Source organism: Gastrolobium bilobum, unplaced genomic scaffold (assembly GCF_033153095.1).
Source record: "Gastrolobium bilobum isolate Gb01-03AN ecotype WA unplaced genomic scaffold, APGP_CSIRO_Gbil_v1 utg9682, whole genome shotgun sequence".
In the NCBI taxonomy this organism is placed as follows: Eukaryota; Viridiplantae; Streptophyta; class Magnoliopsida; order Fabales; family Fabaceae; genus Gastrolobium; species Gastrolobium bilobum.
The window spans coordinates 24878-42834 of record NW_026895131.1 but is presented as its reverse complement, the minus strand read 5'-3'; the positions used below and the strand labels follow the sequence as shown (position 1 = coordinate 42834).

The window sequence follows — 17957 nt, the reverse complement described above, 5'->3', positions numbered from 1 at the left end:
TCTTACTGTTATGCTGTCACTGTGCGCACACACCCCCTCTTTGGCAAAGCCGTTAGTTGTTAACTGTGCGCAGCAGTGATCTGCTTGATTCAAGGGTATCTCTTTCATAAATACATTGAAGAGGGCACCAGATCCAAGATCAATACACCAGTCCATTGGGTTGGACATATCTGTCTCCAAGACATAATAGATGCAAATTGCCTTACCCATATTTAATCAAGCAAATCACGGTCGCTGAAAATCTATACTTGCCATCGTCAAAGCAAAAAACAAAGCAAAACACAACAAAAAAGGAGAAGAAATATACGACACCATCAGCGATTTCCATTTGACGAGACCTGCAACAATGATTTATGAAGTGGGTTCTGTTGCCTCATCCGTGGAGACAATAAAAAACAGTAAATTTAATCAACATAAAATATGCCTTAAAAAAATAAACACACGCAGTCAACTGAAAAAGGCAAGATGAGTGATCTGCAATTAGCAGCATATAAAACTTAAGAAAGAATGTATTAAATGAAAAGTAACGGCTTAGCTCGTATGTACATTCACTTTGTAACTTCAATTTATAAGTTTTGTTGAAATAAGATTAAATAATTAAAGGAGATGCTTTTATAATATATTCAAATATTAATTTTTTCGGTTATAAATAGATGTCATACATAAAATATCACGTCTGATTTTATGCACATGTTTTGAAAATGTGTAGGTTAAATAATTTTGAAAATTTCTCAATATCAGCAAATTTCTAAAAAAGTCTTCATAATTTAAAAAACTATAACAATTTTTGAAACTTTTAGCCTCTAGCGTTACAATTTTGAAATAAACTCTGACATCTAGGTGATGAGTTAAGTTATAAATCCTTATGGCATCCATAATTCTATAAATCACTAGTAAGTGTATAAAAAATAAAACAATTATAGAATAATACCCCTTTCTGTATGCAAAATAAGATAAAACACAATGTACGATTTTTACTAAATGACTTTTTTTCTCAAAGAATTAAATGACTAAACTGAAAGGAAACTTGTATCTATTAGGGAGAACCCTTGTCAATCATGCTAGACACCATTAATCATATATTCTTTTAATTCAGATTTCCACTTGTGGTTTTTTTCATCTCTTCTTATGTAATTTCTTACCATAAATTGCCCATATAGCTTTCTGTCTTTCTTCCGCATAAGCGAAGTTCCTGTTTAAGTTAAAGCACATTGAAAGTTGATCATCTTAACTGCATTTTGGGGATCTAATAAGTTAAACAAATATAAGGGGAAAAAAAGTAGATTTGTAATTGTACCTAGATAGAAGGTCTTGGCATATTCGACACAGATCTTTCTGCACATTGTTGAGAAAATTGGGGTCGAACATTAGCATACTACTACTAGTACGGTAATTAGCTCTGTGAAACTGCCTCTGAACAACCTCTTGTGCATGTAAATCAGCAAGAGGAACTCTTTGTTTTGACAACTGGGGAAACATGCTCCCTGTTCTTTGTTTGGGAGCCATGGTTACTTCCGACCTTATTGTACAACATTGTAAATGTAGTTTGGTAAATATACAATGATTTTTTTTGTTTATGTAAAAAACCCTAAGTGGTCTATGACTATAAACTCAATTATGAATTGTAAATTAACTTGATTTGATTAGTGAATTCAATTATGTACATGTAACAAATGATAGAGAATAATAAAAGACAACATAGACAAAAGGGTAAGTGAAAGAAGTACAATATCACAACGATTTTTTGAGTTCCAATTTTCCCGCGGGCCCCGCTAAAGGATAGTATTTTAGACTTTACACTTTTAATTTGATCATTAGCATTAGACTTTCTTTCAATTTAAAGCAAACGAAAGGGGGGAAAGGCCGTGCGCTAGGGGTTGGGGAGATTGAACAGCTTTGTCCAAAATGAGGAAGATTAAAATAAGCAAAAATCAAAGTGCAATGACTGTCACTTATGAAAGAAGGCTACCGATGAGAAGAGCATAAAAATTTAGTTTGGTACAGAAAACCACAGAATGCCTTGTTGGTCTCAACCTGTAGGAATTATGTGTTGGGATATTCAAGTGTGATGAGTTCCACATTGGTTAGTAATGGGCTAAGTGAAGAGTATATAAGTGGAAGAGGCCCATTAACCCAATGCCTTAAGGTTTTTGGTTGAGATATGGTGTCGGATCCTCTTGCTACGGTTGGTGTAGCCTTAGCTCATTGGTGGTGGCCCCCCGCCACGGGCTTTTCCCTAGACCCGTCTGACAGTGGTATTAGAGCCGGATTGGGTTGGCTAAGAGGCGGGTTGAGTACTTGGCCCTGGGGTACTCGGTTGAGGGGAAGCATACCAATGGTGAGTTTCACACTTGAGGGGGAGATTGTTGGGATATTCAAGTGTGATAAGTGTCTTAAGGTTTTGGGTTGAGACATGATATCGGATCCACTTGTTATAGTTGATGTAACCTTAATTAGCTCATTGGCAGTGGCCCTCCGCCACGGGTTTTCCCGTGGACCCGGCTAACATTATGATAAATTGCTTGGCTCAGTTCTAATGTTTCGGCATTGGGGGAGTATCTCATGTAATCTTCACGAATTGCATTCATCCCAAACTAGCTTCCCGACGAATGTCAAGACAGGATTATGATTAGTTCGCAAACAGAGTGAAATACTCAAAGAATTTAGAGTTCACTTCAACTATAATAACCAAGTACATAAATCAGCACATACCAATTATCTATTGTAGAAAATTATTTTGAACATGTTTTGAAAATGTGTAGGTTAAATTATTTTGAAAATTTCTCAATATCACGAAATTTAAAAAAAAAAAGTCTTCATAATTTAAAAAACTATAACAGTTTTTCAAACTTTTAGCCTCTAGCGTTACAATTTTGAAATAAGATATTGCAGAGCGCATAGCAAGAAATATTGATAATATTGCTGGGTGCAACGTTGATACAAGGCCTTGGCAGAAAATTAACATGCAATCAGATTTAGCTGCTGGGATTCAACTAGCTAGCATTGCAGAATATCTCATTCAATAGAATTAAATACAAAAAATTACAACCTTAAAACGTAATACGCTTTTAAATAGTGTGCATGTGTTTCTATGATCACACTCATATATCTAGTTTGGCCAGTACTCGTTGGCGATGGGCATAGGGTAGCGACACAAAGGGCACACATGACTAGTTTGCAGCCATTGCACAATACATTGTTGGTGAAACACGTGGTCGCAGGGCATTGCGGAGGCTGCCACGTCATCACTATCACCACTTACATCGAACTTTTCCATGCAGATAGTACAGTACTCATTCTGTTTCATAACCTTGAATTTCTCTAGAGAATTGATGGCGTTCTTGGATGCTGGAATCATTCTAAAATGTTGGAGGGAGTCTTCGATCACTGCATGCTCCATCTCTTGATTCCCTTCATCTGACGGCACATCTATGACGATTTCCAAAGACAAAGGGAACTCTTGGTATTTTGAACCGGGTGGTTTTATAATTCCAGGATCAGAATCAAAAAGTTGTTGAACCTGAGGTATGATCCTCTGTGAGATTTCATCAAGGCACTCCCTTGTAAAGTACTGCAAGGACCATGGGCGTGGTATAAGTAACCTTCGTAGGAAACATTGAATTTTTCTTTTTGCAGTATGGATATCTTCAATAGTACTTCCGAAGAAGTGTTTGCAGCTTATGCATTCAGTGGTTTGGAATAAGGTAGATACATTTCTGACACGTAAATCAGTTGAGACGTATCGCAGGGTAAAAGTGACTTCGAATCTGAAGACCGTGGGCTTGACAATTTGCTGTTCTCGATGTTGTTGGTCGCTTCTACTCACATGAAAACGAGCAAGTCTTGGTTCTTGATGTCGCTGGTCGCTTCTACCCACATGAGTGTTGTAGCGTGCCACTGTTGAATGGGGTTGTGGAGATGCCATTGTGAACAAGAGACCGAACTTTCGTCTATCTATCGCTTCTGTTCTGTGAGATTTGTATTTAAAGAAAATTAAAGGATCGTTGGTAATGTATTTTCAAAAATATATCGTGTTTTATGAGTTAGTTATACGGGGTTTGATTTTCTCATGTTAAATGAGATTTCAATTCTCATGTTGTAGAGATAAAAAGCATGGGGGACTCAGGTGTTAGAAAAAATTATATATAAGACTCATGTTAGCACGGAAATCGAAAGGTGTGTAAGAAAATTTGAAATCTCATGCTAAATGAGAATTATAAAACCCTAGTTATATATTGTGAAATCTTACTTTATCTCTCTATTTCCAATTGTGATTGGCTAGGATACATTCAATAAAATCTTTTATATTAAATAACTTTGCTAGACTAGGATTTAGGAAAAGATCCTTTTCGAAATTGTCTTCCTAAATTATCAAATAAAATATTATTATGAACTATATTTTGGCCGAAAACAAAATATGAAAACAAAATCTAGAATATTATTTCTTTGCTATTGTGAGAATTAATAGCGAAAGAAAGAATAAAATAAACAAAATAAAAATTATGGGGATAAATTGGAGAGTGAGATAAGGAAAGTTGAGAGAAAGGACTCAGCTAAAAAAGCAAGAAAGAAATCATGAAAGTGAGGAGAGATAATATCTATTTGTTATATATTTGCTCTAGAGAATCATGTTTTGTAATTGTAATGAAGATCACGTGTAAGAACAAATAACATGATTGCAGTATTAATAGTTTTAAAATTATGTGAAATCAATTCATGATAATTATTTGATATATTTCATAAATAAGACTTCAATCTCTTGATTATCTTCATCTTACCAAACGTTAACGAGTCAAAGGGATCTCTTGGTATTTTGTAAATCCCGAATCAAAATCAAATCTCTGTTATAGCGTTAAAGTTATATGAAATATTGAGTACTTGACATACTTTACAAGAATTTCTAATCTTGCTAATAATTAAATAGATTGAATTCAATGCAATTATAAAAAGTTACTTAAAGGAATAAATATATCAAAATCTTACTTTAAGAAGATAAAAAATATCAATTTATGAACCGGTTTGGTAAAATCTTAAGTTAAAGATAAAAAATCACAACCTTTCCGGAATCAATTTTTTTTTTTTTTTTAATTTCTGTTCCCGAGAACAGAATTGGATAGAAAACTCGTTTGGTAAAACCGGTTTATTTTTTTGTTCCTGGGATGAACCGGTTTAATTTTTGTGCTAGGGAACAAAAAAAGAATTATAAAATTTCTGATTTTTTGTTCCTGGACACAAAATGAGAAACACTTATCTCTCTCAATCACTATCCACCTCTACCATCACCACCACCACCACCACCATCATCCCGACACAACCACTGCCACCATTGTCGCCGCCGCCGCCGTACCACTAGTGTCGTCGCCACCACCCCCCACCACCATGATGCCACCGCCACCATCACCACCACCTTCACCCATCACTACCACCATGTCACCATCATCACCACCACAACTTCCACCGCCGCCACCACCACCACTATCACCGTCACCACTACTGCAATCATCGCAACCACTGTCGTCACCACCACCGTCATCGCCATCACCATGCCACTGCCACCGTTAGCATCACCACCACTGTCACCGTCACCACCGCCGCCGCCATCATCGCAACCACTGCCATCGCCATCAATATGCCACTGCTGCCGCTACCATCGCTGCCACTGTCACCAACCACCACTATCATTGCTGCAACCACTACCGTCACCACCGCCGCCAACCACCACCATCATCACAGCCACTACCGTCACCACTACCACCTTCACCCATCACTACCACTATGCCACCATCACCACCACCATATCGCAACCATTACACCACCCCCGCCATTACCACCACTCTCACCTACCACCACCACCTCTGCCGCCACCTTCGCAGCCACTGCGACCACCACCACCATGCCACCGCTACCATTGTTGCGCCACCAATGCCACCAATCACCATCCCCACTACCATTGTCGCAGCATCTGTTGTCACCTCCACCACCACCATCCTCACCATTACCGCCGCCGCCGCCACCATTACCACTGCCATTGCTACAACCACTGCCGTCACAACCACCACCACCACCACCACTATCATCACCACGTCACTTCCACCATTACTATCGTACCGCTGCTGCCGCCACCACCACCATGTCACTTCCGCCGCCACCACCACCACAACCACACCATATGGAAAGGAAGGTGATGATCCGAAATTTTTTTATATTTAATAAGAATTATTTTTTATTATATTATTTGTTACGTTATCAAACACAATTCTCATTCTCGGAATAAAAATTGAGCATGTTATCAAACACATTTTTTTTTATCAAAAATTGTTCCAAGACATAGAAATAGAAAAGAATTGTTTCTTTTCAGAAACAGTGCTAAGGAATAGAATGGTTGTCATGCACACCACTAAGGGACTAACTAGTATGAAATATATAATTGTCACAAGCAATGTTATTAAGATCGAGATCTTACATAAGATCGGGAGGTGATAAAAAAATCGTAAATCGTAAAATCGACACGGATCGTATGATCATATCTGTACATATACAATATTAAAATAACATGAATATAAAATTATATTTTATACATATATATGATAATAATTAATCCAAATTATACAATAATAATTAATTCAAATATATACAATAACCATTAATCCAAATCATCATTTAATTAAAAATTTCAAATTATAAAGAATAATTTAATTTATTATTATTATTATTATTAATTATACAAAAAAATACTCTGCCAATTCCAATAAAAGAAAGATAATAAGATTGAAAGTCAAAATTTGTATTGAAAAATGAAAAAATAGTTAGCATTTTTGACGCCACGCGAGTTAGTATGAAAAAACAAAAACTAATACGGTGAATCTAGACCACATAAACCAAGAGGTGGAAAAATAAAAGAATAAAAAAAATAAAAGTACAGAACCTACTTTTGAAAAAGCACTTGACTAGTAGATGGGCAAACAAAAGATGAACTCAGTTGAAGGTTGCAGAACATGCATAGCATTTTTTCCTTCATTAAGTATTATGCCTTTTTAAGTCCAAGTACTGTGCCTTTTTAAGGGAGGACAAATCTTCCTTCACCTTGATCAACTCCACAAGTGTTTTTTCCTTCTCCTCCCGGGATGCAACTGCCTCATTAAGGGTGCGAAGTATTTGTGCTTTAAGGAAAGCAGAAGCTTGGCCAAGCCGGCCATATTCATGCAGCAAAGTTCCATCTCCTCCAGCTCCTTAACTTAGGAAACAGTAAAATGAGACGAGTTGAAGAATGGTTTGGGAGGGTAAATAGCATCCTGGAGAACACTATTTATCCTGGACTGCCATATATCATGCTTGGCCAGCCCGACGGATGGAGGAGGGGGAGGAGCTTGACCACTTGTTAAGAGGAGGCAGGGGCACCAGTATCAGCCGGGACCCCCTTACTCTTATTGCTGACAGAAACAGCAAGGTCTTTATCAGCGGGGATGCCCTTTGCCTTGTCAGCAGCAGGCTTCTTGGTCTTAAGCTCTGAGGCTTTCCTATTCTTGTTCGTCAAATCGTCAACAGGATCCTTCTTTCCTTGGGTCAAGGCGGCCAGCTAGCTGGGATGCTCATTCTGTAGGTTTTCCATGCTGGGAACTGCAAATCAAAGGCAATAGAGTTGATTATAAGATGCAATATAACAAATGTGCATATGAGTATAAAAGCAAAATATACTTATTTCAGCGTCAAGTTCTTCTTGGGACTTATAGATAAGGGATACAACACTAGCATGGGTGCGTGACTGGATGTATGCACCCATGGAGATTATACTATTGACATCAGTGAGGTTCAACTCAGACTCTTTGAAACAACAACTCGAAGAAGAAAACCGGTAATGATCACATCACCAATGTAAGGGAAATTTTTCCTACACATCTTCAGAGTCACAGTTGTTGAGGAACCACACCTCCTTGCCGGGATGTGCTGAAACCTTAAAAAACTTCTCTTTGAAGTTCTTGAGAGAATCAGTATAGACGCGAAAAAGCTTACAACCAGGGACACCCCGGACAGTGACCCAACCCTTTCGTTCTGGAGGCTCTCGACCAGTGCAAGGAGTAATGGCTTGGAAAAATAAAAATAAAATACAGACAGAAGGTGAAAGAGTGAGATATGCACAAAAATGCTCGAGCGCCTTAACAAAACTCCAAGCATTGGGATGAAGTTGACTAGGAGCTATGTGAAGATGATTCAAGACGTCAATCTGGAACTCGATAAAAGAAAACTTGATGCTGAGTTGAGTCATAACATCCCGGTAGAAGAAAAAGAAGCACGGCTCATCTGAGCTTCCTCCGAGCAGTCCGGTTCATCTCCGTGTGGGGGAGATATGTCATAGTTTTCTAGCCTCCCAACGGGAAGCCCAAATACATCGTCCGTATTCATTTCAAACGTTGTGTTTAGGACTTCGTATGTCACCCAGGGAAACTGGGAAACTAAGGCGGCGGGAGCAGACTCGGAATCCGACTCAGCAGAATGAGAATCCTCTACAATCTCTGATGGAGATGATGCCATAAATACTTAAAACAATAAAAGAATTTAATCAGAAGGACAGAACGGGGATACCTGAATCAAAAAAGCCACTAGAATATGAAGAGTCACTACAAGATGAGGAAGGTTTGTCTGAGATGGTTGTTGGGTGGTTTGTGAACTTATTGGTTGCTTAAAATATTATGATGAAGGATGTTCCTTCACTTTAGTTCATCAAGGGAAAACACTTCGGTTCTCTTGATTTTAACCCAAGTGCGCAAGTGCACGTATCAAGTAATAAATGGGACTATTGGTGCCCAGATTATCGTTTCCACGAGGGTAGTACTCTAATTAATGCCTTAAACCATTTTAAAAAGAATGAAAATGAAAAGAGAAGTTAGTGATTGATCTGTTTGGTCAAACGTTCCCTACTGTCTTGACAACGTTCCTCAAGAATAGTAGGTTCAATCTGACAGCAAACAGCTCTTCGCTTCGTTATGTATAATATCCTTTTTGTTGAGAGAAGAAACAACAGTATTCATGGGGGAATGATTGATACAAGATTGAATAAAGAAAAATAATAAAACTAGTAATAACAATAATTAAGAGACAACAGCATGGAGTGATAAAAACAGTTTTAACATAAGGGACGGATCCACTGTTCCATTCTTAAATAGCTATATTCTCCGCTCAAGCCTTAACACTTTTGGCTTTAATCAGGTCTTTTCACTGCCAACTCTGATTCCTCAGCTCATGGACTAAATGGCTCACAAGTTTCCATATTCGTATGGCTCCCTTGACTCCAACAGTTACTCAGCACATGACCTTTAGTGAACGAGGTGGTCCATTATTCCTAAGGCAACCAGCAGTGTTGTTTCCACAACACTACCTTCCCCCTCTAGTTAAGTTGTCTGAAATCCCTTCCTTATGGAAGTTCCTTTCTCAGTATGTGTTCAATTTCCATTTATACACAATGAATATAGCTCACTTAATCAGAGAAATACAAAAGCTTCAGTACAAGAGTTTTGAAAATAGTTCTTTAAGAACTTCACAGTTTTTCCGTTCCACAAATAGTTTAGCCCATAGCTACTACTTTAAACTTAATTATTCCAAACTGAAATCCCATAGATCCAAGATTTAGTTCAGAGATAACGAGTGGAATAGAAGATAAATAACACGTATATTTAACTGGAAACAAATTAGGTTTCAATAAAGTAAAAAAATGGAGAAATATGGTTGTTGCTCGTGAGGAGTCTCAAGTGGGTAATACAGAGGGATAGAGTTAGTGTACCTCTTATACTTTATGGAAGTTTCTTTTCAACGTTACCTGCAAAGTGTACAGAGGGATAGAGTTAGTGGAACAGGTGTATTTAATGTTCCTATTCCATTCTCCTTTTTCTATATTTCTCAAATGATTACATCATCATCCGTTCCCCACTGTCTTTTTGTCATAAAGATATGAAACAAGTGTTTTTAGTGCTAAAGTTGCTCATCAGGTGAGGGAACGGATGGTATTTTGCCATCAAAGTGGGCTTAGATGAGAATGAATTTTCATCTCATCAATGGTGATTGGATCATCTGCCTCACCAGATGCAGGGGTAGAATCTGAAACATCAGCATGTCGGCAACTATCCAAAGTAGACTTGGCTAAAGAGTCACACCCTTGTTCAACAAGTTTGGAACTCAGAAAAACACAAGAGTAGCAAGGACTGGATTTCTGGACAGGGAAAGATGGTGGAACATCCCGGCGGGTTGTGGGAGAGACAGAGTTTATTATAGACGGACAATTGGGAGGTTCAAGACTGGTTTGCGGAAAGAATTGGGGAATATGTCTGTTCATCGAAAGACGACTCCTACCCCGGCTGGAGGAACCACTACCCCGGCTCTGACCTAATTCCGGACTAGGCAACCCGGACCTTCTCTTGGATCTACCACCGTGGTAACCGCAAAGCATGGCGTCTCGTTCCTCTTCTTCAGTTCGAGGAATCCCTCACAACCAAAAACGAGCACCAGGGGGAATCTTTTTCAAAAATTCAGAATCTCCCTCCTTCTTCCCCTCACAATGCAGAACTGAAGGAGGAGGTTTTTTTCCCCCTCGTTTTGTTAAATTCCAAATGACACGAAGTTTTAAAACAACAAATGAAGAATGACAAAGAGAGGATGATGCACGGTAGAATGTAAGGAGTGAAGCAATGTGCAACACTCTAGAAAGACAGGAAATTGATGCAACAAGGAGAAAATCAATCAACAAACAAATTGTCAGAATGACACGCGAAGAACAGAAAGTTCAAAAAAGAAACATGCTCAAAATTAGATGGCTAAATGCAAACAACCCAAGGAAGAAGCAAGAAAAATGCCAAAGCAAGTGAAGTACCTGAATAAAGGGATAAACTTGTGAGGTTTTGGGAGAAGTGTGCTCAAAGATGCTGGTGCGCAAGAAGAAGAGAAATTTCTGCAGGAGAAAAATGAGGGTTTATATAATCATGAGTGGTAACTTCTGTGGTTACGAAGTGCAAGAGTCAGGGGCCCCAACATCATTACAATTATGAGTGGTAACCTCTGCGGTTACGAATGGCAAAGGTCAGGGGCACCGCTGTCATTTCACTCGAAAAGCAATGATTAGATGCCTGAAATGACACTCCTAATAAATGTCCACGAAACGCGAAAATGGCACAAAATGGTTGTAGCACGCTAACACATGCGACTAGCAGTACGTGTCAGAATGAAATGATTGTTGGTGATAAGGCGGCACGTAAAACTCAAGACGCGTGAACACAACAACTTTGGGCCGAGTTACAGAAATGACGCTTCGGGGAAACCCACCAGTTGGATCCCAACTATTCAAGCTCATTCGTTTTCTGGTTACACATGCGCAGTATCTTGTTGGGTTGATGCTCAACCCGCCGAGATAAGGGGCTGAGAGAAATCATTCTCGGTCTCAGAAAGAAAGCTACATGCTCAGAACATGTGAATAAGGGATGACGCTTGGGGGAAACTCGCCAGTTGGAACCCAACTACTCAAGCTCATCCCTAATTCGATATAGGAGATAGGTGAAATATCTCCCTGGGTTGATACTCAACCTGTCGATATAGGGGGTAAGGAAGACCCTGATTGAAAAATCCTAAAATGTAAGGAGTATGCATACAAAGAGGAGTTTACAAAAACTCACACGCTCCTAACTCGACAGAAAGCATAAAGCAAAGGACAACGAGGTTCACCCCGGAAACCAGGACACCCAGATAACCTGGCTGAGGGGCAACTGTTATGGATCCATATAAAGGGCCAATTTAAAGACAGGCCCAACTAGGGGCAATCCAACATATAAATCAAATATAATTATAGATTGATATCCATCAAGGATACTAATCCTAATGCGACAGCATAGCGGACAGGACTAGGCCTTTCAGCAGAGGTACCAAAGGCCCACATCATATTACCCACATGTAACTTCTATAATAAGAGGTAAACCCTAAAGGTACATTACGCTTTCTCGCTTACTATTATGCTGTCACTGTGCGCGCACACACACACCCCCTTGGCAAAGCCGTTAATTGTGTACTGTGCGCAGTGATCTACTTGACTGAAGGGTATCTCTTCTATAGATACCTTGGAGAGGGCCCCAGATCCAAGATCAATACACCAGTCCATTGGGCTGGACATCTTTGTCACCAAGACAGAACAGATGCAAATTGCCTTACCCATATCTAATCAAGGAAATCACGGTCGCTGAAAATTTATACTTGCCATCATCTAAGCAAATAACAAAGCAAAACACAAGAAAGAAGGAGAAGAAATATAAGACATCATCAGCGATTTCCATTTGACGAGACCTGCAACAATGATTTATGAAGTAGGTTCTGTTGCATCACCTGTGGATCCAGTGAAGACAAGAAAAAACAGTAAATTTAATCAACATAAAATATGCCTTAAAAAAATAAACACATCCAGTCAGTGGAAAAAGGCAAGATGAGTGATCTGCAATTAGCAGCATATAAAACTTAAGAAAGAATGTATTAAATGAAAATTAACGACTTAGCTCGTATGTACATTCACTTTATTTTTTCATTTAATATTTTGTAACTTCAATTTATAAGTTTTGTTGAAATAAGATTAAATAATTAAAGGAGATGCTTTTATAATATATTCAAATATTAATTTTTCGGTTATAAATATATGTCATACATAAAACATCACGTCTGATTTTATGCACATGTTTTGAAAATGTGGAGGTTAAATTATTTTGAAAATTTCTCAATATTAGCAAATTTCTAAAAAAGTCTTCATAATTAAAAAAACTATAACAATTTTTGAAACTTTTAGCATCTAGCGTTAGAATTTTGAAATAAACTCTATGATGATGGTAGTGGTGGCGACGGCGGTGGTAGTGGTGGTGGTGGCAGCGACAGTGGTGGTAGTGGTGGTGGTAATGAAATGGTGGTGGTGGTGGAGACAGTAGTGGTTGCGACGATGGTGGTGGTAGTTGGTGGCGGTGACAGTGGTGATGGTGGTGACGACAGTAGCTGCGACGATGGTGGTAGTGGTTGGTTGAGGTGGCGGTGGCATGGTGGTGATGGTGATGGCAGTTGCTGGAGCAATAGTGGCGGTGGTGGTGATGGTGATGGTGATGGCAGTTGCTGGAGCAATATTGGCGATGGCAACAGTGGTGGTAGTGGTGGCGATGGTGGTGGTGGTGACGATAGTGGCTATGGTGATGATGGTGGTGACAGCGGTGTAGGTAATAACATGGTGGTGGTGGCGATGGTGGTAGTTGGTGGAGACAGCAGTGGTTGCGATGACGGTGGTGGTAGTTGGTGTTGGTGGCGATGGCGATGGTAATGGTGGCGATGGTGGTGTCGACAGTGGTTGCAATGATGGTGGTTGTGGTTGGTTGCGGTGGCATGGTGGTAATGGTGACGGTAGTGGCTGGAGCAATAATGGCGGTGACGGCCGCGGTGGTGGTGGTGACGACAGTGGCTAAGGTGATGATGGTGGCGACGGTGGTGGTGGTAATGACATGGTGGTGGTGGCGGTGGCGGTGGCGATGGTTGCGATGACGGTGGTGGTAGTTGGTGGCGGTGGTGACGGCAGTGGCTACGACGATAGTGGTGGTGATTGGTGGCAGTGGTGGCATGGTGGTGATGGTGACGACAGTGGCTGAATCAATAGTGGCGGTGGCGTCGTGGTGATGGTGATGACAATGGTTGTGTGATGGTGGTGGCAGTGGCGGTGGTGGTAATGACACGCTAGTGGTGGCTCTGACGACGATGGTGGTAGTTGGTAGCGGTGGTGGTGGTGGTGACGACAGTGGCGCGACGATGGTGGTGTTGGTTGGTGGCGGTGACGGCGGTGGCATGGTGGTCATGGTAACGGCAGTTTGTTGTGAACACGACAAGTATACCGGTCGTACAAGTAATAAAGTGGTTAAGTAAAAGTATCGTTCTCACGAGGACTAAATTCAAGCAATATTTTCACCGTTTTTTATCTAAGTTAGACGACTCCAAAAGGTGTTTACAAAGGTAACCAATATTTAATTAAAAATCAAATAAAGATGACAGTAAAAGAAATTAATTAAAAAGCTAATTTGAAATAAGAATTGAGTTTAAAATGAAGAATAAAGAATGTAGCCAAGATGCACTTCACTTTCGATCCTCCCTTATATTCCTATATTGTATTTTATAATTAACTAATTGGTTTGCTCAGACAATTCATTATTTTCCTAGAAATTAGTTGAACCCTAATGTCTTAGTGATTTCAACCCTTTACCCAATTAGAATCCTAGTGTCCTAGTAATTCCTCTTAAATTAAGCATTAAGCACATGAATTATAAGTCTGCAATCTATGTAAGCCTATGTCTAGGTCATGCACAAATTGTTATTCTACTCTTGTCCAGATTAAAACCCCAATATGTCTATTGTAAGTCCTAACCCTCAAAGCCTTATAATTAGAGTGGCCAATTTTAATCAAGATATGGAAAAATTAACACAAGCAGAATAAAACAAACTAACTAATTAACTTATAAAAACAATACAGGAAATATAAATAATTCACATTGGGTCCATGATCTCAACTACAAAAAAGAAATTAGCCAGACATATTCATGTCTACCTTAAACAAATTAAAATAAGAAAAGATATTCATAAACAGAAAAGAAGAGGGAAGATCAATGGTCTTCAGTTTTCAACTTCGTCGGAATCCTAATCTCCAGCGTGAGTCTCCAAGAATTTTCTCAATTCTCTGATCCTCACATTTCTCTCCAGGAAAAGATGATTGTCTCTGGGAGTCTGAGTCTCTATTTATAGACTATGTGCCTTGCTTAGAAATCTTGATTATATCTGCTTCGTATATCTTGGATCCAATCTTCTCGGATTCAGTCTGAGATATGTTTAAAGAATAACCCGCACCTCCCTCGCTACTAGCGTGATTCCCGCGCTGATAGCGTGGGAGTTTTGTTCAGAGTACTAAACGTTCCCGCTACTAGCGTGGTTCCCACGCTGTCAGTGTGGGAGTTTTGAATGGTTGGCGCTGCTAGCGCCAGTGCCACGCTAGTAGCGTGGAGGTTCTGCCTTGGAAAGTCCTTCTGGCGCTGTCAGCGCCAAACCCGCGCCAGTAGCGCGGGGCTTCAAATTGGTGCTTCTAAATTGGGCTTCTTTTTGTTCTGTTTTCCTAAAAAATCATAAGAAAATAAGTAACAAGATCTCTGATTGAGATTTATCAAATTAATAACAATTCTAGCCCTTTCTATCCATGATTGATCAAGATTCTTTCTTTTTTTGGCTTAAAATCATATATATGCTGGAGGCATATCACAGTTGCTGCAGCAATAGTGGTGGTGGTTGTGGTGATATGGTGGTGGTGACTGTGGTGATATGGTGGTGGTGACGTAGCGATGGGTGGAAGTGTGGTGGTGGTGGTTGTAACACCCTGTATATATCAGGTAACGTTTTCATACTATTGTATTAAGCAGCGCTTAATTAAAAATGCGGAATATCTTTTTCTTTTCAATTATGATGTCATTATCATTACCAACTTGCTTATTAATCGCCTGTATATAATTGCAATAAAACAACTAACTGAAATACCTCATAATATAGATAATAAAAGTGTGGCTCTAGTCACGGAACTACAACAACGTAGACCGGACCATCTAACAGTTTACACAACTCCAATCTAAAAGTACTAATAAAAGTGTCAGAGACAATCCCTATGCTCACTCAAATAAGGCAACATGCCCAACATCAGTCTCAACAACAACATAATCATAAATAGCGGGAAACATAAACAACATCCAAATCCAGTCATGGCAACAATACAACATAATATCATAATCAGCTAAGCTTTGGCCTCCTGCCACCAGAGGCATCAGTCACCATACTACCTGAACCTGAAATAAGCATTCCCCAAACGTGGGGTGAGATCTCTAACAAGAAATCTCAGTAAGACAAGGGGTCCTCAATGATCGTCCACCCTAAGCTCACTTACATGTGCAATATAAGTTTAAAAGCAGTTCATCAATATCATTTCTAAAAACAGTGCAATGCAGCAGATAATCATGTCATGTGTGTCAATTCTATTCTACTGGCCAGAGAAATGCAGGATTTATATACGCCAAATACCCACACATAGTGCAAGACGCCACTTGCATTCACCCCGGATCAACATATCGTATGACGCCACATACTCAGGCTTACCATCAAGATGAAACAACACATGCATATTAAAAGCCATTACACATAAAGCTCAACAGCATTTCAAATATTCAAAGCATGTAACACAACATGCGTATAACCACACCCATGGGACATGGTGGAACCACAACATGGCTAAACCGAGGACACGAAAGCTTACCTTGCAAGCTAACACCCAAAGCCAAGAGTCCACAGCTCAAAGTCCAAACACAGCAGATTCACAATATGTTATGGACTAATACTATATCAATAATAATGCACCACAACATATAACTTAAAGACAACGCATTTTCTTTACGTTTTACGTCTTAAGGCTCCATACTAAGCCATAAGCCCTTAATCACTTGATTCTGACTAAGTTCATTAATTACAGAAGTTCAACTTCATCGATCTAGGGTCAACAAACCCCCAATAGCCTACTGTACACACAACACAACTACTGTTCTACGAAATCCCAGAATATCTGAATATTCCTCGAGACCATATTCGGAAATGCAATATCCGGATATCTCACTGTACATATCCGGATATACAATATCTAGATATCCAAATTCCAATATCTGGATATCCAATATCCGGATATCCACATCCCATATCCGGATATGTGATATCTGGATATCTCTCGGGCAGATATCCGGATATTTCACGACAGAATGCAGAAACTGCATTTCGTGAAGATATCCTTCCAAGGTTAGGTTTTTACCGATTATAAACACTTAGACATGCATTTCTAGGTGTGTTTGACATTACCCAACGTTAACTTATCATCTTTTAGCCTTAACATGCATCAAGCTTCCATTTTTAAGCATAAAACTCAAGTTAAAGTGTGATGATCATACCACAAGCCTAAAACAGAGGATGGAGATGCTCTTGGAGCTCAACACAGCCCCTCAAGTCTGACTCAAAGATGTGCACGAAAATAGCATCACAAAGGTTGGTTCTTTAACACAAAAGATCACCACTTGGACCTCCAAAAACCAAAACCAAGCCTTTCACAACCCCAAACCACCAAGTCAGAACCAAAGCTCCCTCACACAGCCCCTCAAACTCAGAAATGAAGTCTCTTTCTCACTCACAAGGATCACTTACACCAAGTCCAAGTGTTTAGATGAAGGAACAAGCACCAAAGGTGAATGCTTGCTCAAGAAATGGTGAAGAAGGCAAGGAAGAAGTGTTTTCTGGTCAGCCTCCAAGTTACTCACGCAACAAATCAGTTTTCTAGGGCTTTGTGCCCTAACAAAGGGTATATATAGCCACTTACACACTTAAACACGCAGTATTAGCTTTAATAGCTGCACTTAGCATTTTAATCCCAAACTTTGGATTCTTAACCTACTCAATTTTACAAGAAGTATCATATTTTTCTTATAATTTTCGGAGCACCTTTCTGATATGCGCTTTTCAAAGCCAGTACCGGTTTCTAGCACCAGTTCTCACTATTTGGACTTGAAACTCGTTTTACAAGTCCTACATATTATTCTAGTAATTATCATGCACTTATTATAACTTTCCGAGATACTTTTTCGGTACACATTTATACCGACTAGCAGAACCGGTATGTGCACTTTTCTTCCGAAAAACGACTTTCAGCATTCTTAATCACTTACTATAATTATTAAAGCCTCATAATTATTAGGGTCAATTATGAAATCATTTTCTATTTTCTCATAATTTAATTAAAATTCCTTAATTAACGGTGCGAGTTCTTACATTCACCCCACCTTTTTAGGATTTTGTCCTCAAACTCAGAATATACCTGTCTCAGAAGTCGGGATACTGCCGGAGAA

At 39.4% G+C, this 17957-nt stretch overlaps 1 protein-coding gene across 1 annotated transcript; it reads right to left on the bottom strand.

The window, feature by feature from the left end:
- Positions 1-3109: 3109 nt before the first annotated feature.
- LOC133286059 (uncharacterized) lies at positions 3110-3925 on the bottom strand. Its single transcript, XM_061483431.1, has one exon. It carries the CDS (start codon positions 3923-3925, stop codon positions 3110-3112), a length of 816 nt encoding a protein of 271 aa, XP_061339415.1.
- Between the last annotated feature and the right edge of the window lie 14032 nt (positions 3926-17957).